This window comes from Opisthorchis viverrini (genome assembly GCF_000715545.1).
Source record: "Opisthorchis viverrini unplaced genomic scaffold opera_v5_46, whole genome shotgun sequence".
Taxonomy (NCBI): Eukaryota; Metazoa; Platyhelminthes; class Trematoda; order Opisthorchiida; family Opisthorchiidae; genus Opisthorchis; species Opisthorchis viverrini.
Window position 1 is genome coordinate 1,014,761 of NW_008751703.1, and position 23,586 is coordinate 1,038,346.

General features: G+C 45.0%; 1 protein-coding gene across 1 annotated transcript in view; it reads left to right on the plus strand.

Annotated features, from left to right (window-relative positions):
• Nucleotides 1-23,586, plus strand: part of T265_03337 (hypothetical protein) — a gene marked incomplete at both ends in the record, with an annotated part of 63,358 nt that overhangs the window by 21,541 nt on the left and 18,231 nt on the right. Inside the window, 9 exons of the mRNA XM_009167798.1 lie at nucleotides 418-508; nucleotides 779-867; nucleotides 3,407-3,467; nucleotides 5,604-5,673; nucleotides 12,154-12,433; nucleotides 13,110-13,289; nucleotides 14,398-14,597; nucleotides 17,965-18,240; nucleotides 21,189-21,404. Coding sequence (XP_009166062.1) covers nucleotides 418-508; nucleotides 779-867; nucleotides 3,407-3,467; nucleotides 5,604-5,673; nucleotides 12,154-12,433; nucleotides 13,110-13,289; nucleotides 14,398-14,597; nucleotides 17,965-18,240; nucleotides 21,189-21,404 — 1,463 coding nt within the window. The remainder of the gene's footprint in view (nucleotides 1-417; nucleotides 509-778; nucleotides 868-3,406; nucleotides 3,468-5,603; nucleotides 5,674-12,153; nucleotides 12,434-13,109; nucleotides 13,290-14,397; nucleotides 14,598-17,964; nucleotides 18,241-21,188; nucleotides 21,405-23,586) is intronic.

Genomic DNA, 23,586 nt, shown 5'->3' on the forward strand with positions numbered 1-23,586 from the left:
GACACAGTAATTCGACCTCGATGGCCATCTCTTCCAAGGCGTAACTGCCATTTCCTATTCCTCTTCATCCTCGGTGAACGGAACTGTAGCAGCTAGTGTCACTGTACCTTTATGGCTGAATAACTTAACTGATTGGCTAAACACTGTCGGGGTCTGGTAGATACGGTCTTCTGTGAGCAAATTTTTTCAGTCCTTATGGTAGATCTTTATCGCTTGGAGTCTGTTATTTTTCGATTTTACCCGTTATTTCTTTCATCGCCATCCAGATCTGGTTTACCATAAATGCGTTAGCTTCTTCAGCTGTTATTCTAAGGCTTCAGTAGTAGATACAACAGTGGGGAGAACAGATTGTACCACTAACAGAACTGCTCTGTTATCGTCCACTTTTGACTCACTTCTTATTCCCCATGTCTCTAGGTATGGATACAATCAGCGTGGTCAAAGCTGAACAGTTGATCGATCTGATGTACGCAAGCTGTACCTACGTTTGCGAGCAGCAACTCCCTGCGTGAGTTTCGCTCTTTTTATATTATATTTGGAGCCTGATTACGTCGAACCTCAATTTCTCTGGATCATTGAGAGATGTTTAGTCTCCGAAAACCCCTCCCACATGAGTGTGAAGCCTTTCCCGTAATACAGCTAGTCAGATTTACCCCGTATCAACTACGGGGCTGTTACAACCGTGAGAAATACTTTCCAGTGTTCCGTCGAATAAGGTTGCTTATTGTCTACACAAATTCGGTTGTATTTTCTCATCCTGTTTGCCATTGTGTTTCAGGGAACTGGCGGAACTCGCCTACGCTTCGGTCTATTGGCATGTCTCCACCACGACAGTTGTCTTGGCGGCGCATTGTATACAAACCTGTGGTAGGTTGTTTGTCACCATGAGATATCATGTAACGTTGTTTAGAGCAGTTCTCTTGTAGTTTGTTGGTGTCATTCAGTCAATGAATGCAACTTCAGGTTTGACTATGTTTGACTTCTCATACCTTGAGTGTGGTCTCACTGCGTAACAAAAACACGACACACTTTTCGAAGAATTTCCGTTACTGCTGGGGATAAAAGTATTGGTTTTCTTTCGCGAATGCTTTTCTCCAAGTGTAGCCGAAGCGAACTGACGCAAAGACCATGAGAACTAATTAAATTTGCTCTTTTTGGTTTCAAGCCGTCTATATATTCTTGCAATAAGCGTTTTTCGCGGTAGCGGTATTATGCTATCCACCCTTGCTTAACCTGTAAACCAATTCCTCGATGATGTGACAAGCGTTAATCGGACTGTAGTACCTACCACTATCAGGACTTTTCGTTGTCTTTGACAGTGATTTCTGCTCTGTGCACTATAAAGTAGGCTAACGCGCTGCAACTTGATTCTGTCCCAGCACAGTGGTGGGAAACGAGTCATATTACAATCGTCTGTTGAGCATGTGGTCGACCGTTTTTTGCTGAAATCAGTCGCACCGTAATTCGAAAAACTGAAATTTGTTCATTCGACTTTGTGGCGCGGAAAGTGAGATGTCAGCATATAGATCACTGAACGTGGAAACCAAAACACCGAGGAAGAAAGTCGATTAATTTGGTGAAACAGACGAACCCAACTGCGTGACCCTTCGTGAAATGTCGACAACGCTCGATCATGGACGCCCAAACGGTTATCTCCATTTTCTTTCCAACATCACTGTTGTTCTGGACAGCAAGTTAAGTGGTGACATCGATGTGTCGCCGCCGCCTAACCTCAGGTTCCCTTGAATTATGGCCTAAGCCCTACAGGTTATGGGGAGAGAAGCGTGAATGAGGAAAGAGCCTGGGGCTGGCTTATCGTAAAACTTTTGAGCTGTCCATTCCTCCGAATGCCCAACTAGACTAGCGTTACTGACATGGTCATCCGCGATTTTTTGCAACGTATCCAGGGCACTGCAGCGGACCGGTTACTGGAAAGCCGCGCATCAAAAACACCCAAACTACTCGATGTGTATCGCACCCTAATGCGAATTCACACAGTGCCCGACTCACAGTTTGCGCACTGGTGAAGGCGGCAGCGAGAACGAAACTCATCTCGATGGATGATGCTTCAGCATGTTTCATTCGTTACTGAGCTACCTGCTGCACAATCGGACACCCTTTTTCTAATGACGCCGCTACTGCTTCTTCGGCGCTATCAGGCACTAATGGCACTTGCGAGATTTGGTTGCTCAACGAGCTGAGGCATCTTCAGGTCATGTGCCTGCAGAGGCTCGAAGAGGTTCGGCTACTTACTTGTTCAGACACGCAACCGTCAGAACTAGCACGACCACCGAGTTGTGTAGAAGTCTCCACGACTTGCAAGGCTTCTCCTTGAGTTGCAAGGTCATGCTCAGAGGATCGTTCGTTTGCACTTTGTAGGTTCAAAGCGTGTGCGGAAATGTGGTCATTTTATTCCACGTTGCTTACGCTTTACCCAGTGTTCACTCCGTTATTTCATGGATGACGCATGTGACGAGGAATGGTGTGTGTGTGTGTGTGTGTGTGCGTCCTTGCGGGACATCACTTCCTGTAGAAGAGCTCTTTTGGAGAGCTCATCATGCATTTTCGTACCCGCCGGAAGTATGTGGCTATAAGACCCGCATTATGTTGACGGACTTCGCAGGCATTTGCTGTTGGGGGGGGGGATTGTTAAAAGCACTAATCGGTCGGTAAAATTGGACGTAGAGTTGAATCATCTGCACGTGTGACGTTGTTCTAACACCTGACGGAGTTTGACGATGTGGTGAAAGCGGCCCCGGTGTCCAGACGACGCGTGGTGCTCGGGTTTCTGCTTGCCATCGTAGGATGTCGAAGAATCTGTGACATCAGGAGCCTTGTTAGAACGTTAGCCAAAACTAACGTTGCTGTGGTGAATAAACTCAATACAAATCCCCTTTAAGTGGGTGTGTACCATCGCGATTTTCAGGATATCGAAATTTACCGCTGCTCAAAGCTGTCTTGCTGAACAGCGTTGAGCAAAGTGGTCGTAGCATGGATGCTTGAAATCTGTACAGGATTAGAGGGACTTAAGTCCGGTGTTAGCATTGCAGCAGCCCTGTGGTGCTTGAGGCGAAATAAAGAATGCGACTGTCCTTCCATTCGGCAGGAGATTGAGTGATTTTGCCTCGAGCGTCATTACCCTGCTCCGCCTGGCGCGATCTACCTTTTTCAACGTGTTGCCGTTTATCGGTTTACCTGAATTGACGACTGGGAGTTTTCTTATTGACGTATGTATAAACTTATTCGGTCTTCAGAAACACAGAATGATTCCCTCTATAATCCAGGCAGCTTTCCTTGTTAGCCTATTACGTAACATGTGTCTGGCCTTACAAATAACATGTTCATAGACTTACTCACGCTCAGAACTCATTTTTTTACCTGGCATTGTCCCGTTATCTTGGTCTAGGTTTCCATCTGTGGTCAAACTACCCAACTATCCGACGACTAATGGAAATGGTGATCACGGGGTAAATTTTCGTCGTTCATGTTCTACCTCGACTTTCAGCCTTTGTCGGTTATGTCATGTATGCGCTGTTGGTATAGGGAAACTATGTTAATCACCCTTGTTACTTCCCACCATCTACTGGCAACTGCTTTGTGCCGTTACGAATCAACCAACAAAATAATGCTGTTTAGCCAAAGCAGGTTATTTTCCTCGTGTTTTTGCCACTGATTCATCTGAGTTATCAAAATAGCGGCACGTGCATCAGAATCATTGACCGCATTTTCTTTCCCACCATCTATTCTCCTAAGTGATTCATCTGCAGCGCTGTTCTTCCTGATTCTCTTTTCTGATCAGGCAACTTGAGTTGCTACTTAAGAAACTATAGTTGTTCTCCTTTTTGTCACTGCCCGAGCAGTTAACAATACTGTGAACTTATTGTTGCTACCGGACACCATCAGTGCGTTCGATTAGTTTTTCCCATTTTGATTTGCTGATAAACAACTCATCAGCGGGTTAAATAGTTGCCCGGCGGATCGTGATATTGTCAGTATGCTGAAACACCATACTGTGGGTCGTTACTATGTATAACATACAAAATGAACTACGAAAAAATCGAGTCATTGATTGGAACTATGAAACGGGGAAAAAGCTACTCTCCCATTTTTTGTTACATTAGCATTATTTGCGTCCGAGGTGATCGTTTGGATAATCTTTTCATTCTCCAACTACTAGACTCCTTACCCTTGGAAAAATCTCATTGATAATTAGGAAAAATAATAGTTCAGCTGTAACACCCTTCCGGTGCTTAGCTTCCCTGCCACCTGAAGGAAGCACGGGGCGGGGATATTACCAAGTTGCAAAGCCTAAACAGAAGCAGTCGAGATGCAGAGTTTGGGTTCGAACCACGAACCTTCCGGTCAGCCAATTCGTGCTCGACCCATTGAGTAATCTCGGGCTCATTTGATTCGTAAATGAATGTTTAATGCTTTCTCACCATGGCGAGTACAATGGTGACAGCATTTAAAAGATGGTTGCATATCAAAAATCTGTGAAAAAGACGGTATATTTTACTGTGGGAGCACGCTCAGTTCGTATAGGCAGCGCATCTTGTCAATATCGTATCCGTGGCTTCTGGCAACACTAAGGTTAACAAGGTAAACATAACCTGGGGTTTTCCTAACCACATCTGTCCCCCAAATTCACGTACCGTCGATACATTCCAATTAAAGCACACGTTATCCGGTGACTAAAGTTTATTTCATATGAAAATTCAAACTCCAACGTGCTAGAGAGACGCAGCTGAGTACCAGTCCTAGGGCTTTCTTCACGAAATCCGAGGGTTTCCAGATATCATCAAGCTCATTAGCTAAAAAGAAAACCACTAGCTCTGTCTGTTTCATATAAGTTTAGAGCAAAAGCATCCTCGCTTTCTTTTTGAAACTCAGTTTGTAGTTCAAATCACGACTGCAGAAAACTCAGTGTTTTTTCCTTAGCAATCATATATGTAGTCCAATTTATTGGATAGAATTTGTGTCGGATAAATCAACGATCGACTTTCGTAATCGCGGTGCCACATACCTCGTCTCTGATTTGCCTCAAAGTTCATCTGTCAACGCTACATCGCATCGTTTTGTCACGAAATGGCCTCAAAAAATAGATGCACACATGCATTTTGCAAATACGAATGCGTATCCTTGACTCGCTCATTACCTGACTGCAAAACCGGTTGACGGTAATAACCAATGCTGATGAGTTCCAAATGGCTACACTAGAAGAATAGAGAATACGAATGCAGGTCTTCGGTAGTTTGTCGTAACTGGCATGCGTATATTGAGCCTCCGGTACGAAATGCAGATTTGGTAGTCATACAGGTTTGTTCCTTCACCTCAAGATTTGACGCTTTCGAAACACAGCATCTTTCTCACAGTTCACGGAAATTCACTTTTCGTAAACTTAGTTCGTAACTCACCTGCCTCTTTCATCCGCATAGTGCACAGCTGTGTACAAATAAAGTCATCAACCATACTTCACTGTTTAATTGTATTGTATTTTAACACAACCATATTCAAGTGTAGACAGTCTGCATATATTTTTGAATCCAACCTACCTTCAACCTGCCATCACATTGCCTTTCTCATTACTGCATTATATGTTGCAGAGAGTTCACCAGCTCCACACGATCTGTCAGTGCTGCGTGGGATGCGAGTGTGCGTGAAACCGAGCGCTTGGTAAGCTGCAGCAGTAGTTAGTGATATTTAAATGTGTTTATCTCATTCACATTATCTATCTTTTTGCGGGCAAAACAGTGCAGAGAGCACCACTGAATTGGGGAATTCATTTTTACGGGAAAGTGCCTGAATATCATTGTAACGGATGGACACAATGTGTGCCTGTATTATCTCTAACTCGGATCTCATGGTGTAGGTAACTTCCTGAGGTTCTTTACTAAGATTTGTAGTTAACTGACGTTCCAGTCGGGAGTATCGCGATAAAGGTAGGGCGTCAGGATTGCGTGCAACTAAAATAACATATACAGGACCCTGAACCTCATCTGCCACAATGCCCTCAAGAAGCACTAAAACGGAAGCTCCATTTCCAGGGCGATTTCAGGACAACTAACACCCGAATTCAAAAAGACAGATTTTAGAATTCAGAATCTAATGAAAAATTCCTTTTTGTAACTTACTACCAAAGAATATCGTGATCACCATCGATGACCCTACCGAGACGCCCGATTAGCTGGTACATGTTCCTGGCCAACGACCTACAATACGCCTTCCAAAAGGGTAGAGGAAGAGAAGAAGAAGCACAACACTGCCAACTGTTTCTGCATTTCCCATCAGCAAAGACCTGTTGGCAAGTCGTCCGACCGCTACCAGGGTGCCATGTCGCGTTCGCGAGGAACCCAATCGCGGCAAGACGATACTGTACTAAAGCTCATATCAGGATTGAAGGCCCGTGTTCTTATGTTGCAAGGACGCAGCAGACCAAGAAGAAGACGGACTTCAGCGGGCTCAGTGAACTCGCATAGCACAACCACCAACCCACCGCTACGCACTACTACACTCCCCAATAACGCACTGATGATGTCACCTCGATTGGTGATGAACCGTTTGCAATCAAATTGCCCAGCTCAGCGAACAAGCCAACAACCACCATGTACACTACCTGGGCTACCGACATTTTCCTCTATAGATACCCAAACCTATTCGCACGCAACTACAATAACATGTCGGACCCTGGACCTCATCTGCCATAATACTCCAAGAAGCACTAAAACGGAAGTTTGATGGCTTTATGCAAAGACAAGGGTTGGGAAGTCCAGCAAGATCCTGGAAATGGCGCAGACTAAGTCCGTCTACTGGAAGAACGCCACTGAATGGTGGATGTCGCGTTCGGAACCCAATCGCGGCAAGACGATACTGTACTAAAGCTCATATCAGGATTGAAGGCCCGTGTTCTTATATTGCAAGGACGCAGCAGACCAAGAAGAAGACGGACTTCAGCGGGCTCAGTGAACTCGCATAGCACAACCACCAACCCACCGCTACGCACTACTACACTCCCCAATAACGCACTGATGATGTCACCTCGATTGGTGATGAACCGTTTGCAATCAAATTGCCCAGCTCAGCGAACAAGCCAACAACCACCATGTACACTACCTGGGCTACCGACATTTTCCTCTATAGATACCCAAACCTATTCGCACGCAACTACAATAACATGTCGGACCCTGGACCTCATCTGCCATAATACTCCAAGAAGCACTAAAACGGAAGTCTGATGGCTTTATGCAAAGACAAGGGTTGGGAAGTCCAGCAAGACCCTGGAAATGGCGCAGACTAAGTCCGTCTACTGGAAGAACGCCACTGAATGGTGGGACCACCACCAAAAACAGGAAATAGTTATCATAGGTGACTTCAATGGAAGTGGCCTACTGATTTTATGCTACAACATCTAGACCGCTATGCCCTACTGGTGCAGTACAAAGGAGGAACCAAGCAGTTCAACTCCAAGACTATCACACTCACCAGTAACTACCATCCGGAACAATACTACAGAAACAAAGAAACCCATTGTTCTATCGGAGATCTGGTGCTTGATTGATGTTGGCTGGTCTGTACCGGAGGTATCAGTTATTTCAATTTATCAGCTATAAACTGTGTGCCATAGGCACATCGGTTCCAGTTTGGCTACAGTTTCAGCCACCGGGGAGTTGGAGAGTGTGAGACATACACCAAAGCGTTAGAGGCGATAGCATGTTCAGTTAGTCCGTGTACTTGATAGCCAAGCATTCCCCACCTAGAGGCGACAGTCGTCCACCTGTCTCAGTCTACTGGTTAGCCTTTTCATACTTCTTTGCCAGTTTATAGATTCTCCTCTTCTCGGTCACATTTGCTCAACCTATGGTTGGGTGAAAAGATGTTTGCGAGACAGACCGTCTTGCGACATGCAGAATACATGTCCTAACCGGCGTAACTTATGGCGCTTGGATAATTCACGAATCGTGGAGGAATTCCCTCTTCCTTGGATAGTCTGCCATACCTCAGCAGGACTAATCTGATGTTCCCACCAGACCCGACCAATACTAAGGAGGCACCGACGGTGAAACACTGATGTCTCGGATATCCCTTGCGCGTGACACCCCTGATCCTTAAGGCAGTATGGATGGCAGTGCCGCATTGGGTACTTTGTTCTTGATAGGCAAACTGACGTCGCATGGGCATCATATTTGTCTTGGTTTGGCGAAAGCTGCTCTGTATTTCCCGATTCGACAAGTAATCTCATTTCCAGCCAATCTACCGGAACTTATACAGTTATCCAGTCGAACGAGTTTATCTACTACGTTGGTCACTTTTTCTGTAAGCATGAGTTTTGGCTTGGACCCCACTTGGTCCCACCCAGAACAATGTCGTCTGTATACTCAATGTCTGTGAATGAACCTTCCGGGAGCCATTCAACCCCAGAGGTTTCAGAGGCAAGCAGAGAAGTTTCAAGAAGAACATCAAGTTGAAGAGTAAAGGTGAGAGTGGGCAGCTTTGTCTTGCACTGTTGGACCTGGTGAACTCTGGTGAAAGCTTGCCGCATACTCGTACGTGCTCGCAGGAGTTCGTGTACACAGCCATCGTAATGTATCTTCGCTCACAGGCCTTCTGCTACACGCCGTCCGCACCCATCGAACGATGGGCTGCGTTCTACGCATCTGTCACTACCCTAGGGAACGTTCCGTGTCTAAATCGTACCGGAGCTAAACATTTCCTCATTAAGTCTCCGGTGTTCGTTAATTCGCAGCACGGAGACGTTGGTATTAGGTTTTGGACAAGAGAAACGGACAATTACATGATCGGAATTGACGCGGAAATCCCGAGAATGGCGACGGGTAGTGAGCGACTCGCTACTGTTAACTAACGGTTATGTGCTTTATTCGTCTTCGGGGTTGGTTCTGTGTTGAGCATCACTTAGTTAAGCATTCCCCACTTTTCCAGAAATTGGCACTACAAAGGCACACTCTGTGGTTGACATACATATGGGTAGGCGTTCTCCGTTTTCCGTGTGTCTTCTGTCCAAACCGCCCATATGGGTCTCAGTAGCGCTAAATGAGCTGTCTTGTCACCGGTGTCTGCCGCTGATGACACCAGTATCTTTGTTTGAGGTTCATGATTGTACTAGGATACTGACAGGTCGCCTACACCTAGTCAACGAGACAATCACGGTCCACGAAGCACCGAGTGGGTGCTAGCATACTGCTACCATTACTGTAACGAGGAAAAGCCTTCGCTTCGGAGTAGTTTATTAGTAAACATCAACCAAACACTTACAAACTATTGGAGTGTAACGTAAACGTCCCATATGCACCTTGTTTTCAAAAAATGGCCATTTTCACGCGTCTAACTGAACTTTCGTAGATATTCATTGACTGTCACGCAATTGTAAACGAGCGCTGCACAGCAGTTCCACGAGTTCCGTGATAAACTCCACCTTCCATTGGACGCGAGGCGGAGTTACGAGTAAACCACATATTACTCGCATACCCCTTCAGTAGTATTCGCCGCTACACTAATACTATTGTTTATTTTTGAAGAGCATGGTCCAGCCATAAAGAGTAAATGCAGGAGACTGTGTTCGTCAAACGTTTATCCGTGTACATACCTGGTATCAGAAGCTCTGTGGATATCAAAGTGAAACCCCCAGTATAGCTCAATGGGTCACAGGGTTACGCAAACCGCCGTATCGCGACAAAGTTCAGTCCCTTTGTAGCAGAGAAAATACGTCCGCATACCTCCCTCATATCTGAGTATTGCTGGCGTACTTGTTGACACCCAAGGCACTTTCTGTTTCGTTCGTGGAATGCGAGCCAGGGAGGACGTATACCGAGAGTATGGAATGTGTCAGTACGCGCCCATACATGAAAAATGAACATGTGCAGAAAGTGGTGCATCCCCAAGGTCATCATCTGTACGACACGTTTCGGTAGCAGGTGCGTCGGCGGAGCTCACCAAACACGGCTTAGCAAGACCAGTGGAGTGGGGCTTAAATTGTTCACGACCGAAACACCGCCATTGACTGTACAGAACGAACAAGTGAACGGCCATATTTGGCCCTGTAGTCATCCTATATATATTTACGCAGAAGCTCTGTATGCTTTTACTGACAATACAGCCGTGTCCGGGGTTCCCTGTCCTCTCCTTATCGCATAGTCTGGCATGTTCAGTGCAGGCGTAACCAACAGACAACCACCCACGATACAACAGAATGCAAGCCAACATCTATACCAAAAGTGCTCGATTGGTACATCGTGAATCATCGGATAACTCACCGGTTTACGTGGTACAAACGATAATTCTACTCCGTCTTCACTGCTCACTGCGATTACCATTGAGCCGTGAAGCCAAAGTTTCAGTGTCGCTGGTACAAGAAGCTTTTTTAATTAAGTTCACTCACCCTCACTCAGAAATCAAACTGGCAGTCCCGCATTATCACATGCTGTCTTAAGATGCGTCCCACGCTGTTTACAGCAGTGTGTTACGCGGTGATATCGACCGATCCTGAATTCAATGCTGATTCATGGGTGCTAGCATACTGCTACCATTACTGTAACGAGGAAAAGCCTTCGCTTCGGAGTAGTTTATTAGTAAACATCAACCAAACACTTACAAACTATTGGAGTGTAACGTAAACGTCCCATATGCACCTTGTTTTCAAAAAATGGCCATTTTCACGCGTCTAACTGAACTTTCGTAGATATTCATTGACTGTCACGCAATTGTAAACGAGCGCTGCACAGCAGTTCCACGAGTTCCGTGATAAACTCCACCTTCCATTGGACGCGAGGCGGAGTTACGAGTAAACCACATATTACTCGCATACCCCTTCAGTAGTATTCGCCGCTACACTAACACTATTGTTTATTTTTAAAGAGCATGGTCCAGCCATAAAGAGTAAATGCAGGAGACTGTGTTCGTCAAACGTTTATCCGTGTACATACCTGGTATCAGAAGCTCTGTGGATATCAAAGTGAAACCCCCAGTATAGCTCAATGGGTCACAGGGTTACGCAAACCGCCGTATCGCGACAAAGTTCAGTCCCTTTGTAGCAGAGAAAATACGTCCGCATACCTCCCTCATATCTGAGTATTGCTGGCGTACTTGTTGACACCCAAGGCACTTTCTGTTTCGTTCGTGGAATGCGAGCCAGGGAGGACGTATACCGAGAGTATGGAATGTGTCAGTACGCGCCCATACATGAAAAATGAACATGTGCAGAAAGTGGTGCATCCCCAAGGTCATCATCTGTACGACACGTTTCGGTAGCAGGTGCGTCGGCGGAGCTCACCAAACACGGCTTAGCAAGACCAGTGGAGTGGGGCTTAAATTGTTCACGACCGAAACACCGCCATTGACTGTACAGAACGAACAAGTGAACGGCCATATTTGGCCCTGTAGTCATCCTATATATATTTACGCAGAAGCTCTGTATGCTTTTACTGACAATACAGCCGTGTCCGGGGTTCCCTGTCCTCTCCTTATCGCATAGTCTGGCATGTTCAGTGCAGGCGTAACCAACAGACAACCACCCACGATACAACAGAATGCAAGCCAACATCTATACCAAAAGTGCTCGATTGGTACATCGTGAATCATCGGATAACTCACCGGTTTACGTGGTACAAACGATAATTCTACTCCGTCTTCACTGCTCACTGCGATTACCATTGAGCCGTGAAGCCAAAGTTTCAGTGTCGCTGGTACAAGAAGCTTTTTTAATTAAGTTCACTCACCCTCACTCAGAAATCAAACTGGCAGTCCCGCATTATCACATGCTGTCTTAAGATGCGTCTCCCGCTGTTTTCAGCAGTGTGTTACGCGGTGATATCGCCCGAACCTGAATTCACTGCTGATTCATTCATGTTTTTTTTGGGAGAAAAATGTGAACTATAGTGTCGTCTTAGTTCTGATAATCCCTTATTTTATGAGCTAGGTTAAGATTCGCGTTATTATCATTGCTAAGTATATGGTCGATCAAGTCGCCTCAAAAATAAGTACATATTGGATCGTTCCTTATGGTTGGTCATTACTGAGGACAGCTATAAAGTTGCACTGATTTGAAGATCTGTTTATTATAAGATGGCCAGTCCTAGGAGGTTTTCTCTCAAGCAGTGTTTGCTAGCACTTTCTATTGGGCACTTTTCCGATTATCTTTTACAGAACGCTGAACTGGAACTACAGTTGATAATACGATTAGAAACAATGTTGTTAAATCCTCCGGATAACGCCGGTAACGCTCCTTTCACACCGGTCGTTGTCACGCCGGACACATCCAAACTCGTGGGTCGACTAGTGCATAACAATCCCCGCGGGCCTTGTCGTCTACCGCCTCCTGATGTGCTGGAGAATTTTCAATTTTTGGCTGGAAAACTTGAACTTAGCCGGCGACTTTGGCGATGCCGGCACCCAGATTTTCTGCTCGAATTACTCCGCAATCAATGTAAAGTTGACCTTATGTTTTGACCTTATTCGTGTTTTATTGTATATTCCTTTCGGGCGGATTACTGGTTGGAAGCTATATGGTGTTATTAGTTTTTATCATATTTTGTTGATCTGTTGATTCTGGCACGTGGTTGAGGGCCACAACGTGGATCTTTTGTGGTGGTCTCTAACGTAGCCGTCACTGAGTGGGTATGTTATTTCCCTTTGTGGAAAGATCCCCATTGAAAAGTTCCTTCTTAGTTGTACTTTGTCCATATTTTCCTCATAAGTCACGTCACCAATAGGATTTTGGTAATGTCCAAAGTGCGCCACATCCGCTTGACATTCCATTTTTCATCCTAGGGTACTCTTGTTGACGACTTCGCTTTCGCCAACCGTGTGCTTAGTTTGGTTATTATCGATTACCGAGAGGTGGATCGTAGCTCAACCGGACATTCTCGCTTGGTTCATTTTAACTATTCTGTTATGCAGTGCATTGGTTTGTCATAGGTCGATCTAGTAGGTCTTATACTGTGGGTTACTCTCTTGGACTAAATCGGTATGACATCAATGTGCCATACTTACCTCAGTTTTCCGAGTGTACCAGCTTTGATGTTTCATTTTCGGCAGACAGTTTCATCCAACAATTCTTTCACTTGCCATGTTTTCCCCTCTCAATTCCCCTATCTAACCAGCACTGACCTGTGTTTCTGCGCAACCCTGGCTCATGCGATTGGTGGAATCGAGTGGACCTGAATTCGAACTGCTTCCCGTTCAGTGTCTTTGTGAATATCTGCTGTACGATACTCTTAGAAATCTAGATATCGTGCAGGAAGAGTTCATTCCTTTGTTGGTGGATGAATCCGGACATCCAGGTTCGATTAGATCGATTGTTCTTTTGATCCGAGCTCCATTTATATCACCTGCTCTTCGTTCTCAGTTTTCTTTCACAGTTCCTGTACAAAATAACAACGAATTCCTTTTATTTGCATGGATCGCGAAGGAATTCATCTAATCAGAACATTTGATGAAAGCTTAATACAAGTGTCATAGATGACAGTGAAACTTTGTTTATAGCTTGTGCTTGTTTTTTTTGTTTCCTATTTATATCTCGTTCTTCAAAACGTAAGCTGTAGAACCTTTTCTAGGAATTTTGAAGTGTAGGAACCCATCCCTTCTGCACAGCACAGTGGATTTTTGTCTTTCTAGAAAAGTCAAATATCTGTCAGTTCCACTGGGTAAGGGTGAGCGGGTGAAAATGCCACAGCGAATTCGTTGATAGCTATCCTAACGTTATTTTAGCATAGTATTTGTGTCCTCGTTAGGTTAAACGAAGTCGGCGGAGGACACTGGGCTTGTGAGTTAGTTGTTCGGTATTCAATATCGGAGTATGTCATGGCAAGTAAGACCAACCTTCGCATAGAATCCGACAATGCCTATACGTTAGCTCCATTGTTGGTAACCTTCAGCAGTGCACATCTCACGATTCCCAGGTGATTGTCGCAACATTTGCTTGAACACCTGAAATATGTTTGCCTGAACAGTTGTCCTGTTGGTTACTGACCCTTCTCTCGTTAGGTAAACGAAGTCGGCGGAGGACACTGGGCTTGTGAGTTAGTTGTTCGGTATTCAATATCGGAGTATGTCATGGCAAGTAAGACCAACCTTCGCATAGAATCCGACAATGCCTATACGTTAGCTCCATTGTTGGTAACCTTCAGCAGTGCACATCTCACGATTCCCAGGTGATTGTCGCAACATTTGCTTGAACACCTGAAATATGTTTGCCTGAACAGTTGTCCTGTTGGTTACTGACCCTTCTGTCTACGTGCTAGAAAAAAATCAGATGCTGGTAAGGATCTTACGCTCAGATGACGTCATGCACCTCCGTTGATAATATTTACTTCCAATATTATATCCTTCTTGAGACTCGTGTCCGTTCCACGTACACTCCTGAAAACTTTCTTGTATTTTTTTCCGTAGATCGATTCGAGTCATCAGGGCGCAACACTGTTGGTTCTAACGCCATTCGCAATCAGTCTCAGCGTAATATGCAGCTTATTTGCAGACTTCGCGAAGAGATCCGTACCTTCGCCAACGTGTCTACCTCAGATGCTCTGGTCCACTGCTTTTTTACTCGCCTCAGTGATCTACGGTACAGGGTTCGCTGGGCAGTTCGACAAGTAAGTCGGCGTTTTGGACACGTAGTTCCCTCTTGTTATTACGGCCTCCGTCATTTTAACAAAATAGCATCTACCACTGAGGCTTCCGGTATGACGAATTCGACTCACAACAAGTCCTTCTTTCAAATCGGCAACTAAACCGCAGCACCCAAAAAGATGGGGTCATGTAGCACCCCTAAGTATACAGAAAAATACGCCCGTTCTTAACAAATCTATTTCATGTGATATGTGGATAATTTTCGAGAGGATCCGATTATAAAGGCTTTAGATCAGTTCATAAAATTGGGCAACTTGTTGTTGGCGACTAGAAAGAAGTTTTGAAGAAAGTTTGAAGTCAAATCATAGAGTAGTGATATAACATCCTATCCCACAACAGATGATTATGTTTATCGGGGCACAACTGTCCAAAGTGATTTTTCAATGATTTGTAAATGTTGGCTGATGCAAATCAGGTCACTTGAGGTATTGCAGTTTTGAGTATTAGCGAAGTACGCTTGTCGCCCCCACCCGTAGTGCGACACCAATCTTCTGTGGTGCTCTTCTTCGTTACTCCAGGTGAACAAACAAAATACACATTAGTTGAGTACTCGTGTCGTGTTGAGATTGGTTAAAAAGCGACGTGTGCAAATGAATTACCCACTTCATAATGTCTTTGATTCTGAATATTGGCCCAGCGCAACCAGTTTGTATGCTGCATTTACCACAGCCTACTCACCGATTAAGTAACTCCTCCCATTTGCACTAATCTTCCTACTCACTCTTAAACTTTTGCTCTTGGAAAGCTGTGACTCAAGGTATCTAAGAGACCGACTCATCCTCTCATAGCCGATAGCCACAGTAAAATAAATTAAGAATGGATAACCTCTACTGTGTGTAGGATGTTTGTTCGTCCTCCACATAGCAGGTTTCAAATAGTAGTGTAATTTTTCCTATTCTTTTGTTTTTCTCTCATCACTGGTTTTCTGTTATGACTGACTGCTGAATAAACCAGTAGTCGATGAATTCCGGTGTCGTATTTTTAGCGCGACAGCTGGAGACGAAAGGTGCATAACATCTCTTTCCAACTATTGGAGATAATTAGTCACCTCAACCACCCTAGTGGTAACCGCAGATGTTTCTGACCGGAACACTTATAAGCATTGAACAGGTGCGTTGATGTGACCCTGCGTGAATTTCAGAGTGTGTTCATGCATCATTGTGAAGCCCGCATGCCCCGGGAATAGGATAAAAATTGCCGTTAGAAACCACGTCCAGAAGGGGCGTAATCAAGGTATTGGCTGAAGATCCTAGGGGGACGGAGAGATGCAGGTAGTAAGTTTGGTGGTGAGGTAAAGATCCAGGATCTTCGGAATGCCATCCTCACGACCTGGAAAGTCAGCAAACCCACCCTTGAAACAGAATCAGTGAAATTATTATTATTAATAATTAAAGGTGGATCAAAGGTGGATTAAAGGTGGGTCAAGGTTTTAGTTCTGGAGGTTTGTGTATCCATTGGACACGACCGAAAAAATCGAGAGAAGATAGTGGTGAGCCAACTAACCACTATTTATGGTTCCTTTGTTGTGAACTCAAACTGAGAGCCAGAAGGTCGTTTATTCATTGTATGTCGTTTGTGGATGGAGATCGTTTAAGACCACAGAGAATTTGGGAGTCCTCCTTTTAGTTTTGACGGAAGACTCACTTTCATTTATGATGTTCTCAGCTGAATGTGCTGCACTAGACCGGCTCACATTTCAGTTGGTACGCTATTCGAGATATCGCGATACATCGTATGGACGTAATACACTGATCACAAGGTTGTCCAAGCTCTTCGACAGCCCACGACGGTTTTGACCCTCTTGGGGCCGTCAATAGGCGCATTTCTCGAGTTTCCGTCAACCTTTTATTCTACCCAAATAGCACGAAATTAGACTTATGCACCCATTTGCATAACAATTTGGTCTTAATGGGGACTCACTTGGAGCCCAGTTTGATCTCTCTTTTATGGCGTTAAACAGCATTGGGGAGAGTGGATACCCTTGAGGGACACGTATTTTGTAGGGAAGTTCCTGAAGGGCCCACTCTCCACTCCAACATTCAGAAGTGTGTGAATATGTGGACTGGGACATCCTCTGGTGAGCAAATATGGTCAGGGCGATGAATGGTGGATAGAATAGAATACGTCCTATGAGTCAAAGAACACCAGTATTCTGGGTCGTCTGCACACGAGAGGTTGCTCTAACCCCTGACGAAGTATGGCTGTGTGGTTGATAAGCCTCAACCCGATCGGAATATCGCTTGATTCTCACTGATCAATGTATCGCATGCCGCCACATTCGCAGTCCAACTTTCTGTCAAATTCCGATAGTCCGGATCAAAGGGAGCAGGTGGTCAACCAATTTGTTCTCCGAGGTATCGCGCCCAACGGTCCAAACGTTACACATTGCTGGATATCAGAGACCTACTTCGATCCGGTTCTGATATGTTAATACGATTTATGGGATGCGCACCGTTCGCAGTGGCTTGAAAGGCCCTGTGAAAAGTGACAGTAAACCTAGCAGAGGAACCGGTATATCCTCCGTCTATGTCTCTTGCTTTGGGACCTTTCTTTAGTCCGACTGGAGTCTGTTACTTTCTCTCATTCGTTGTATCACTTTTATCAGTGCTGTCCATCTAGTCCTCACATTTCCTCAACACGCAAAGTGCATGAATTTTGTATGTTAAGCACGAAGTCCTGGACGTATGGACATCGACAAATTGGTCGTTTGTCAATTCTCCATCAAATCTTATAGAAAAACAGGGTGATTTCCTCTCACCTTATAGTCTAGTATGCTGATCGGTTGCACAGTTGCAATCGAACATCGAATCAAGTCAATTCGGATCCTTAAACCGGGTTGGCACCTAGTATTTTTGTTTGCTTTAACTCGACATCAACTACCAACCTACTCAGTGTTTCCTGGGAAAGTTATTATTTCTGTTTGGGTGTACTGGTTTGAAATTCCCGCAATTTTCCGGTCTATTGTGCTGGTTGAGCCTTTCCCATCTATCCAACAAAACCGTTGTTAGACGGAACACGTAATCCTTTCAGGGCGGTCAACATTTGGAAGTCCCTTGGATGGGATCTCTGTGTGTGGTCATTCGATATGATTGTGCTAGCCCAGCCTACAAAGGACTACTGCAGAGTCCAACTTTGGTCAATGGTCAATTGGGCTATCAGTCTTGCTGTCTGAACGTTTGAGAAGGTTGATAACAGTAACTAGGTTGTAGTGATCGACTAGCTAGAGTTGAGTTTTAAAAATACCGTGGTATTTTTATACACGTCGTGTGTGTGTTCTTATCAGTTGTACTGCACAGTGGACTTTGACTCGATCTCTAATTTTACTTTTAGTGTCTTCATCGGCTTACTGGACCAACGTCTCAGAGTCAAACCTCACAGCCTCAGCATCCTGTTTGTTCGTGGCTACAGGTCCTCCAGTGTTTGAAGACTCTTCCAGTTTTTCGCAACGATCTGAATATAGAAATCCCTGGACGTGATAACTCAGTGGAGGCTTTCCAGCATTTCCTATCTGCTATTTTGGCATCACTTTTGGTTGAGACTGATTTAGACATTGTTACAGCCTACCTAATCTTCCTCAGTCAACTAACGAATGACACTGGATTTATCGTAAGTTTACTAGGTCCTCTACACCGCCTTATCTTAACTGCCGATAGTCCTGGGCCACTCTCAGGAACTGTTGACGTAGCTCTTTCTTAATGCATGTGAAGTTGTATCTGTTTGTTTATGGGGACTAGTTCTATGCCTTTGCGGTAGAATAACGGCATGCGGTCATTCGATTTTTCAATTTTCTCCTATCTTGACCAATTCGTTATCCAGGTTCCATGAAAACATCTGTTGAGTAACACTGAGGGATCTTGTGTAGTTATCTTGAGAAACAACTTGCCCGCTCGATAACGTGCACAGTTGGAGTCAGGTAACTCGTATCCCGGAGATGGAAAGGAAGCATCAGCAAACAGATTATGAGTAGGCAAAAAACGTTAGTGTTAGCTCTGCAAGCTTGATGGCAGTCTCATCTTGACTTCGCTGGACTTGCGAGATGGCCCAAGTGGTTAGAGCGCGAGTTTCCTAACCAGAAGGTTCGCGGTTCGAATCCGACCTCCGCCTCTCGACTTCCCCTGTCTAGGCTTGGGCAACCTGGCAGTATCCCAGCCCTCGTGCTTCCTTCTGGTGGCATGGCAGCTAGGCACCGAAAGGGTGCTACAGCTGAACGCTCGCTGGACTTGCGCGCTCATCTCTCCGGTTGTAAACCTCCGTACAGGAAAACTAGTATCTATGGTGAGACCGACAGGCCTGGCTCAGTCGTCTGCATATACATGCAGTGTCGTTGAGTCCGTAACTTCCTCCTGCCCGCCCTTTTTCTTACGGTCATCATTATCATCCTCGTATCATACTGACGCCCACTTGCAGTAAAACCATGATGAGCGATTGTCTCAACCAATAGCGGAAAGCCGCGCAGGGTACTTATGCCCCAAGAGGAAGCAACGAAGTTCAATGTATGTGTTCACTTCCCAGCAGTTCAAGATACCTGAGCATCACTGAGGTCGATCTAGCATCTTTCACTGACGCAATACTCGCCACAATGATCGATTATGTGCCATGCCTCACGAGGCCTGCAGGCACAGGCGAGGAAAATCACGTAGATCTTTGCCAGGAAGGCACAAAGATTCCACAGCACGGTTGGAGAATTCAGTTTTCGTTGTCAGTTGAGTACTGTCCTTAGTTCGCTCATTCGCCCTTAGCGATTGAGGAAAATGTTGGTAGCCCAGATTGCATGGATAAGTGGTTTTAGCGTCGCTTTGCTTTGCAGTTTTTTCGCAAACATTTTGTCGACAATCGAGGTGTTCGTTAGATTAGCTTTTTGTCGTTGTTTAACGGCGGATTCGTTAGAAGACAATGAGCAGCGCCGTGTTCGTGTTTGTGTTTGTACACATCTCTTTTGGCTTTGGGGTGCGTCCGTCCGTGATTGATCATTTGGCTTGCCTGTACTGTTGGTTGACTCGTCGGTTCGTTGACATCCAAATAATGCCAGTCTGTGCGACCCTTTGACTCGTGTTGTGCCGATTCCGTAGTCGCTATTTTGACTGCTAGTCTGCCAGTCTATCTGTTGGTTCGCTTTGAGTTGTCCGACTAATATGACGATCTATTGTCGTAGTTATGCGTAGATTGGTTTGATTGCCATGTATCGCTTTATTGAGTTTGTAGCGCAATCCTCTGTATTTTCACGTGCCGAAATCTTCACACCGGCGCTCTGCTAGACAACACCGCGCAAATCTACTATACACTACTGATTTCACCTGACGAAACACCTATAATCGGATTACCAAGCCCACTGATCGGAACATCGGCCAATCAGCCCTTCTTTCGGTGTTGCCGTTTTTCCAAAAGACTACACATAACTTGTTCCAGCTCTTACCAGCACTATCGTGTGCACTCTAGTGCACTTTCATTCGGTCGCTTTTTTTTAACAACTGACATATTCTGTCAACACGCTTAGAATTAGGTTACCAGGTAACCTACCCACACATAAGTCGCTCGGTTTCCAAGATGGGACAATGAAGCAATTGTGAAAAATAAAAGTAGAGAGGCATCAAACTTCCTCACCTTCCTTATGTATGGTTTGCTAACTTGGACAACACTGGTTCAGAGAAATTAAGTTGACGACAGTTGGGAAATTACCTATTCTCTGGTGAATGGTCCACATTCCAGGTTCCATCTGTCTTTAAGTGACTATCACGAGAGGCAATCCCTAACATCTGCATGCTACGTGCAGCAGGTGACAGAGGTGAGGAGAGAAGGTAGGCATAAGGTAAATCACAGGAAAACCGGTGCTGTCCAAAAATTCCACAATTTATTGTACCAATGAACGTAACGCCGATTGAACGACAACATGAAAGTAAGATCTCAACCGTAAGACAGGCCTTGGTATCTGCCTATATGCTCTGGCCTTCCATCCATAACTTGGTTGCAATAGAAAGGTTAGGTAACCTTTTCCCAACAAGATCCAAGCTAGAAACCGCTATTCTCATTTTCACTTTTTTATCCTCGAGTAATGAGGTCAAAATTGTACAAGTCAAGCGTATGACCTTTCTAGCAGCACGATCTGCATATATATGAGTGGCTTCAAGGAAAGGAACACAGGCTTGTGTTATCGGTTGTTTATGACAAAGCTTTGAGATCCTCTTCTTTTCATTGTTGCTCCAGTAGCTGCTTCGCAGTAGATTTGGTGGCTAGCGTGTTGTGTTTCCGTCCCCTTGGACTGGGTGCCAGCGTGCGCATAAACATTTGATCAATGCCTACGCATCCCAAGGAGAGGCATGTGGGTCTACTCCTTTGATGTTTCTACAGCGTGCACAATTTTTGTCACTAACTACATGTCTTTTTGGTCAAGGAACGTCCTACCTTTTGTAGAGTACCAGTCTGAACCCCACTCCTAAAAAGAACATTCTTTCTGGTGTACTTCAGGTCATCCTGCCCGAAGACTTAGTTTTCCGCCACCGCATAACCCATACTTTCAACCCGCTACACCATAGCCTTTCGTATTGTCAACCTTTCAGTCTTGGCGCCCAGTCATTACTGGCCTGACCAGTTTCGTCCTCAGACGACCAACCATTTTATCCGCGCTGTTGCACCGTCAGTCCAAAATTACCGTCGATTCATCATCTTCGATCCTCACAGCTTATGCCGGGTTTGAGTCCTTGGCGGATGTGTTTGTTCGGTATTTAGAATACAACTGTACGGCAGCTGAAGCTATTCCTGTTGATGAGAACAAGGTGAGTATTCCGACTTTGTGACCAGTTTAGTACAGACCTGTAATAACTAGACAGTGGATGATGCTCTCGTACTTCACCCCAGCTGCGTTTTCGGAAGCTTATCATAGACCTCCGAGTCATGCTTCAAACGTTACGGCGGTTTCCTCTGTAAAGACAGTGGAACGAATGCATCGATTGTGCGACTATTCCCTTCCATCCTGCAGTGACAGTAGAGCCGAAATGCCTGAAGCCACCAGACTGCTTTCCTCTCAGATAGCATACCTCAGTTTTTGCAAGGTTTGGTACGCCGTCACTCTTCTAGATGATGTGCTACTTTCCACTGGTGTTCTGCTTTTTTCCTACCCATTAACCATCGAGAATATACGCCTTATCTGGGAGAGGGAGTTCCGATCCCAGAGGATATTCTAGGCCAGAAATCGCTGTGCATTTCCCTTGGGTGCTCAGTTTGTGGTGCCAATTCAGTTGATGTGCTCACGTTTAACTTTGGCATTCCGTCATCTCTGTCTAGCTCCCGTGTCTGTTTGGGCGCTTCCATGTACTATTGGGCTCCGGCATGTAGGTTCATTTCCAAGTCAGTTCATATTAAGACGGGTTTTGTAAGCACTCGAAGGTAAATTTTCAGCGAATATGACCACATCATAGAAAGAAAACAGGGACATGGGGCGGAAAGAGGCTTTTAGTGGTATACACTCAACTTCAAACTAATTTACCTTAATCTCTGATCCGTGATATTCTACTATGATGCAGAAAGTGGTCTCATTTTCAGTTTGTACGATATCCGAAATATTGGAGTGTCATTTTCTTCAAGAGGATCCAGATGGCTCAGTGGTTAAAACGCGAGTCTACCGACCCGAGGCTCCTTAGTACGAACCCGGCCTCTGCATCTGGACTTCTGTCTAGGCTCGGGCAACCTGGTTCCCTTCGGGGGGTATGCCAGCTAGTCACTGGAAGGTTTTTCTAATTGAACGATTATTTTATTTCCTACAAGTTTTATGACTACTGTTCATCGAAAAGCATTATGTTCTGTCTGGGTAGTATTAACCAGGTGTGGAGTTTAGCTGATTTCAGCGCAGTTATTTAAAATTGTGTCGCTGATGCTAGAAGTCGAAATGATACTCGCTGTTGGATGAGCATCCGACAGGAACGTCAGAGTTAAGTTGTAATATGTTGTGTCTATATTCCACAGAGTTGACAAATGAATCCAATGCTATTTCATTGCATTTGGGAAGCTCCTTCAAGGGTCATATAGCCTGTCAAAGATCTTTCTCAAGTAATCCGTATAACAAAACAGAGGGAAAGTAAATGTAATGTGGAAGTGCAGATGAGGCAACAAACCTTGATGTGATTTCGTATGGTAACATCAGCATTTTGAACTCGAGTTGTGACTTTGTTGAAACTGGACCCAACATTTGTTGGTCGTCTAAGATCACTGGAATTGGCTAGTCCCTATTAGTTTGTCGTATAGGCATCTTAGAATGTAAATCTTATTCGCAGTGAGGTGAGGCATGTTGCTGAGGTGGTAGTTGTACAGTCTTCTTTAAATGGTGGAATCTACGTATTGAAACTTCAGAAACGTGAGTGTCTGAAAGCTGTTGAAAATCGTGTGTACATCAAGTTAGCTCTGTTGTTCAGGGGCAGGTTGTTCAGATTCACGCAACATCTCATCCGCTGGGCAGTATATGGCTATGTACCAGAAACGGACGCGTGCTGATTGGTCGGAATGCTCACCAGTTGGGACCGAGAATTTCTGCATGACACTTCCTGTTCCATCACGTATATTCCGGAGTTACCTTGCCTACAATTCTGTGCTTGTTACGGATGTAACTGGTTTGCTCTGTCACCATTATAGACTGTTCCTAGTTGCCATGACCTCTGATGTATCATAGTGGGCGGAGCAGCGAACCAGGCATCATAGGAGTTAGGACACCACAATGCCTATAAATCCACATTAGTTCTCCTTTGGTTGCATGTATAGGCGTGGAGTGGATGAAAAAATTCGGGCTCATGTACGCTACTAACAAAAGTAGAACGGAAAAAATGGAATCCTGGAAAACGCCTTTAAATTGAGTCAAGCTTGTGAAGTAGTCTTTAAGCAGCCGACCTAGTCCTTCTGAAGGGTCCTCAACACCTCAAACGTTACAAAATTGCGGAACTACAGCAATGCAGTACAATTAACCGTTCA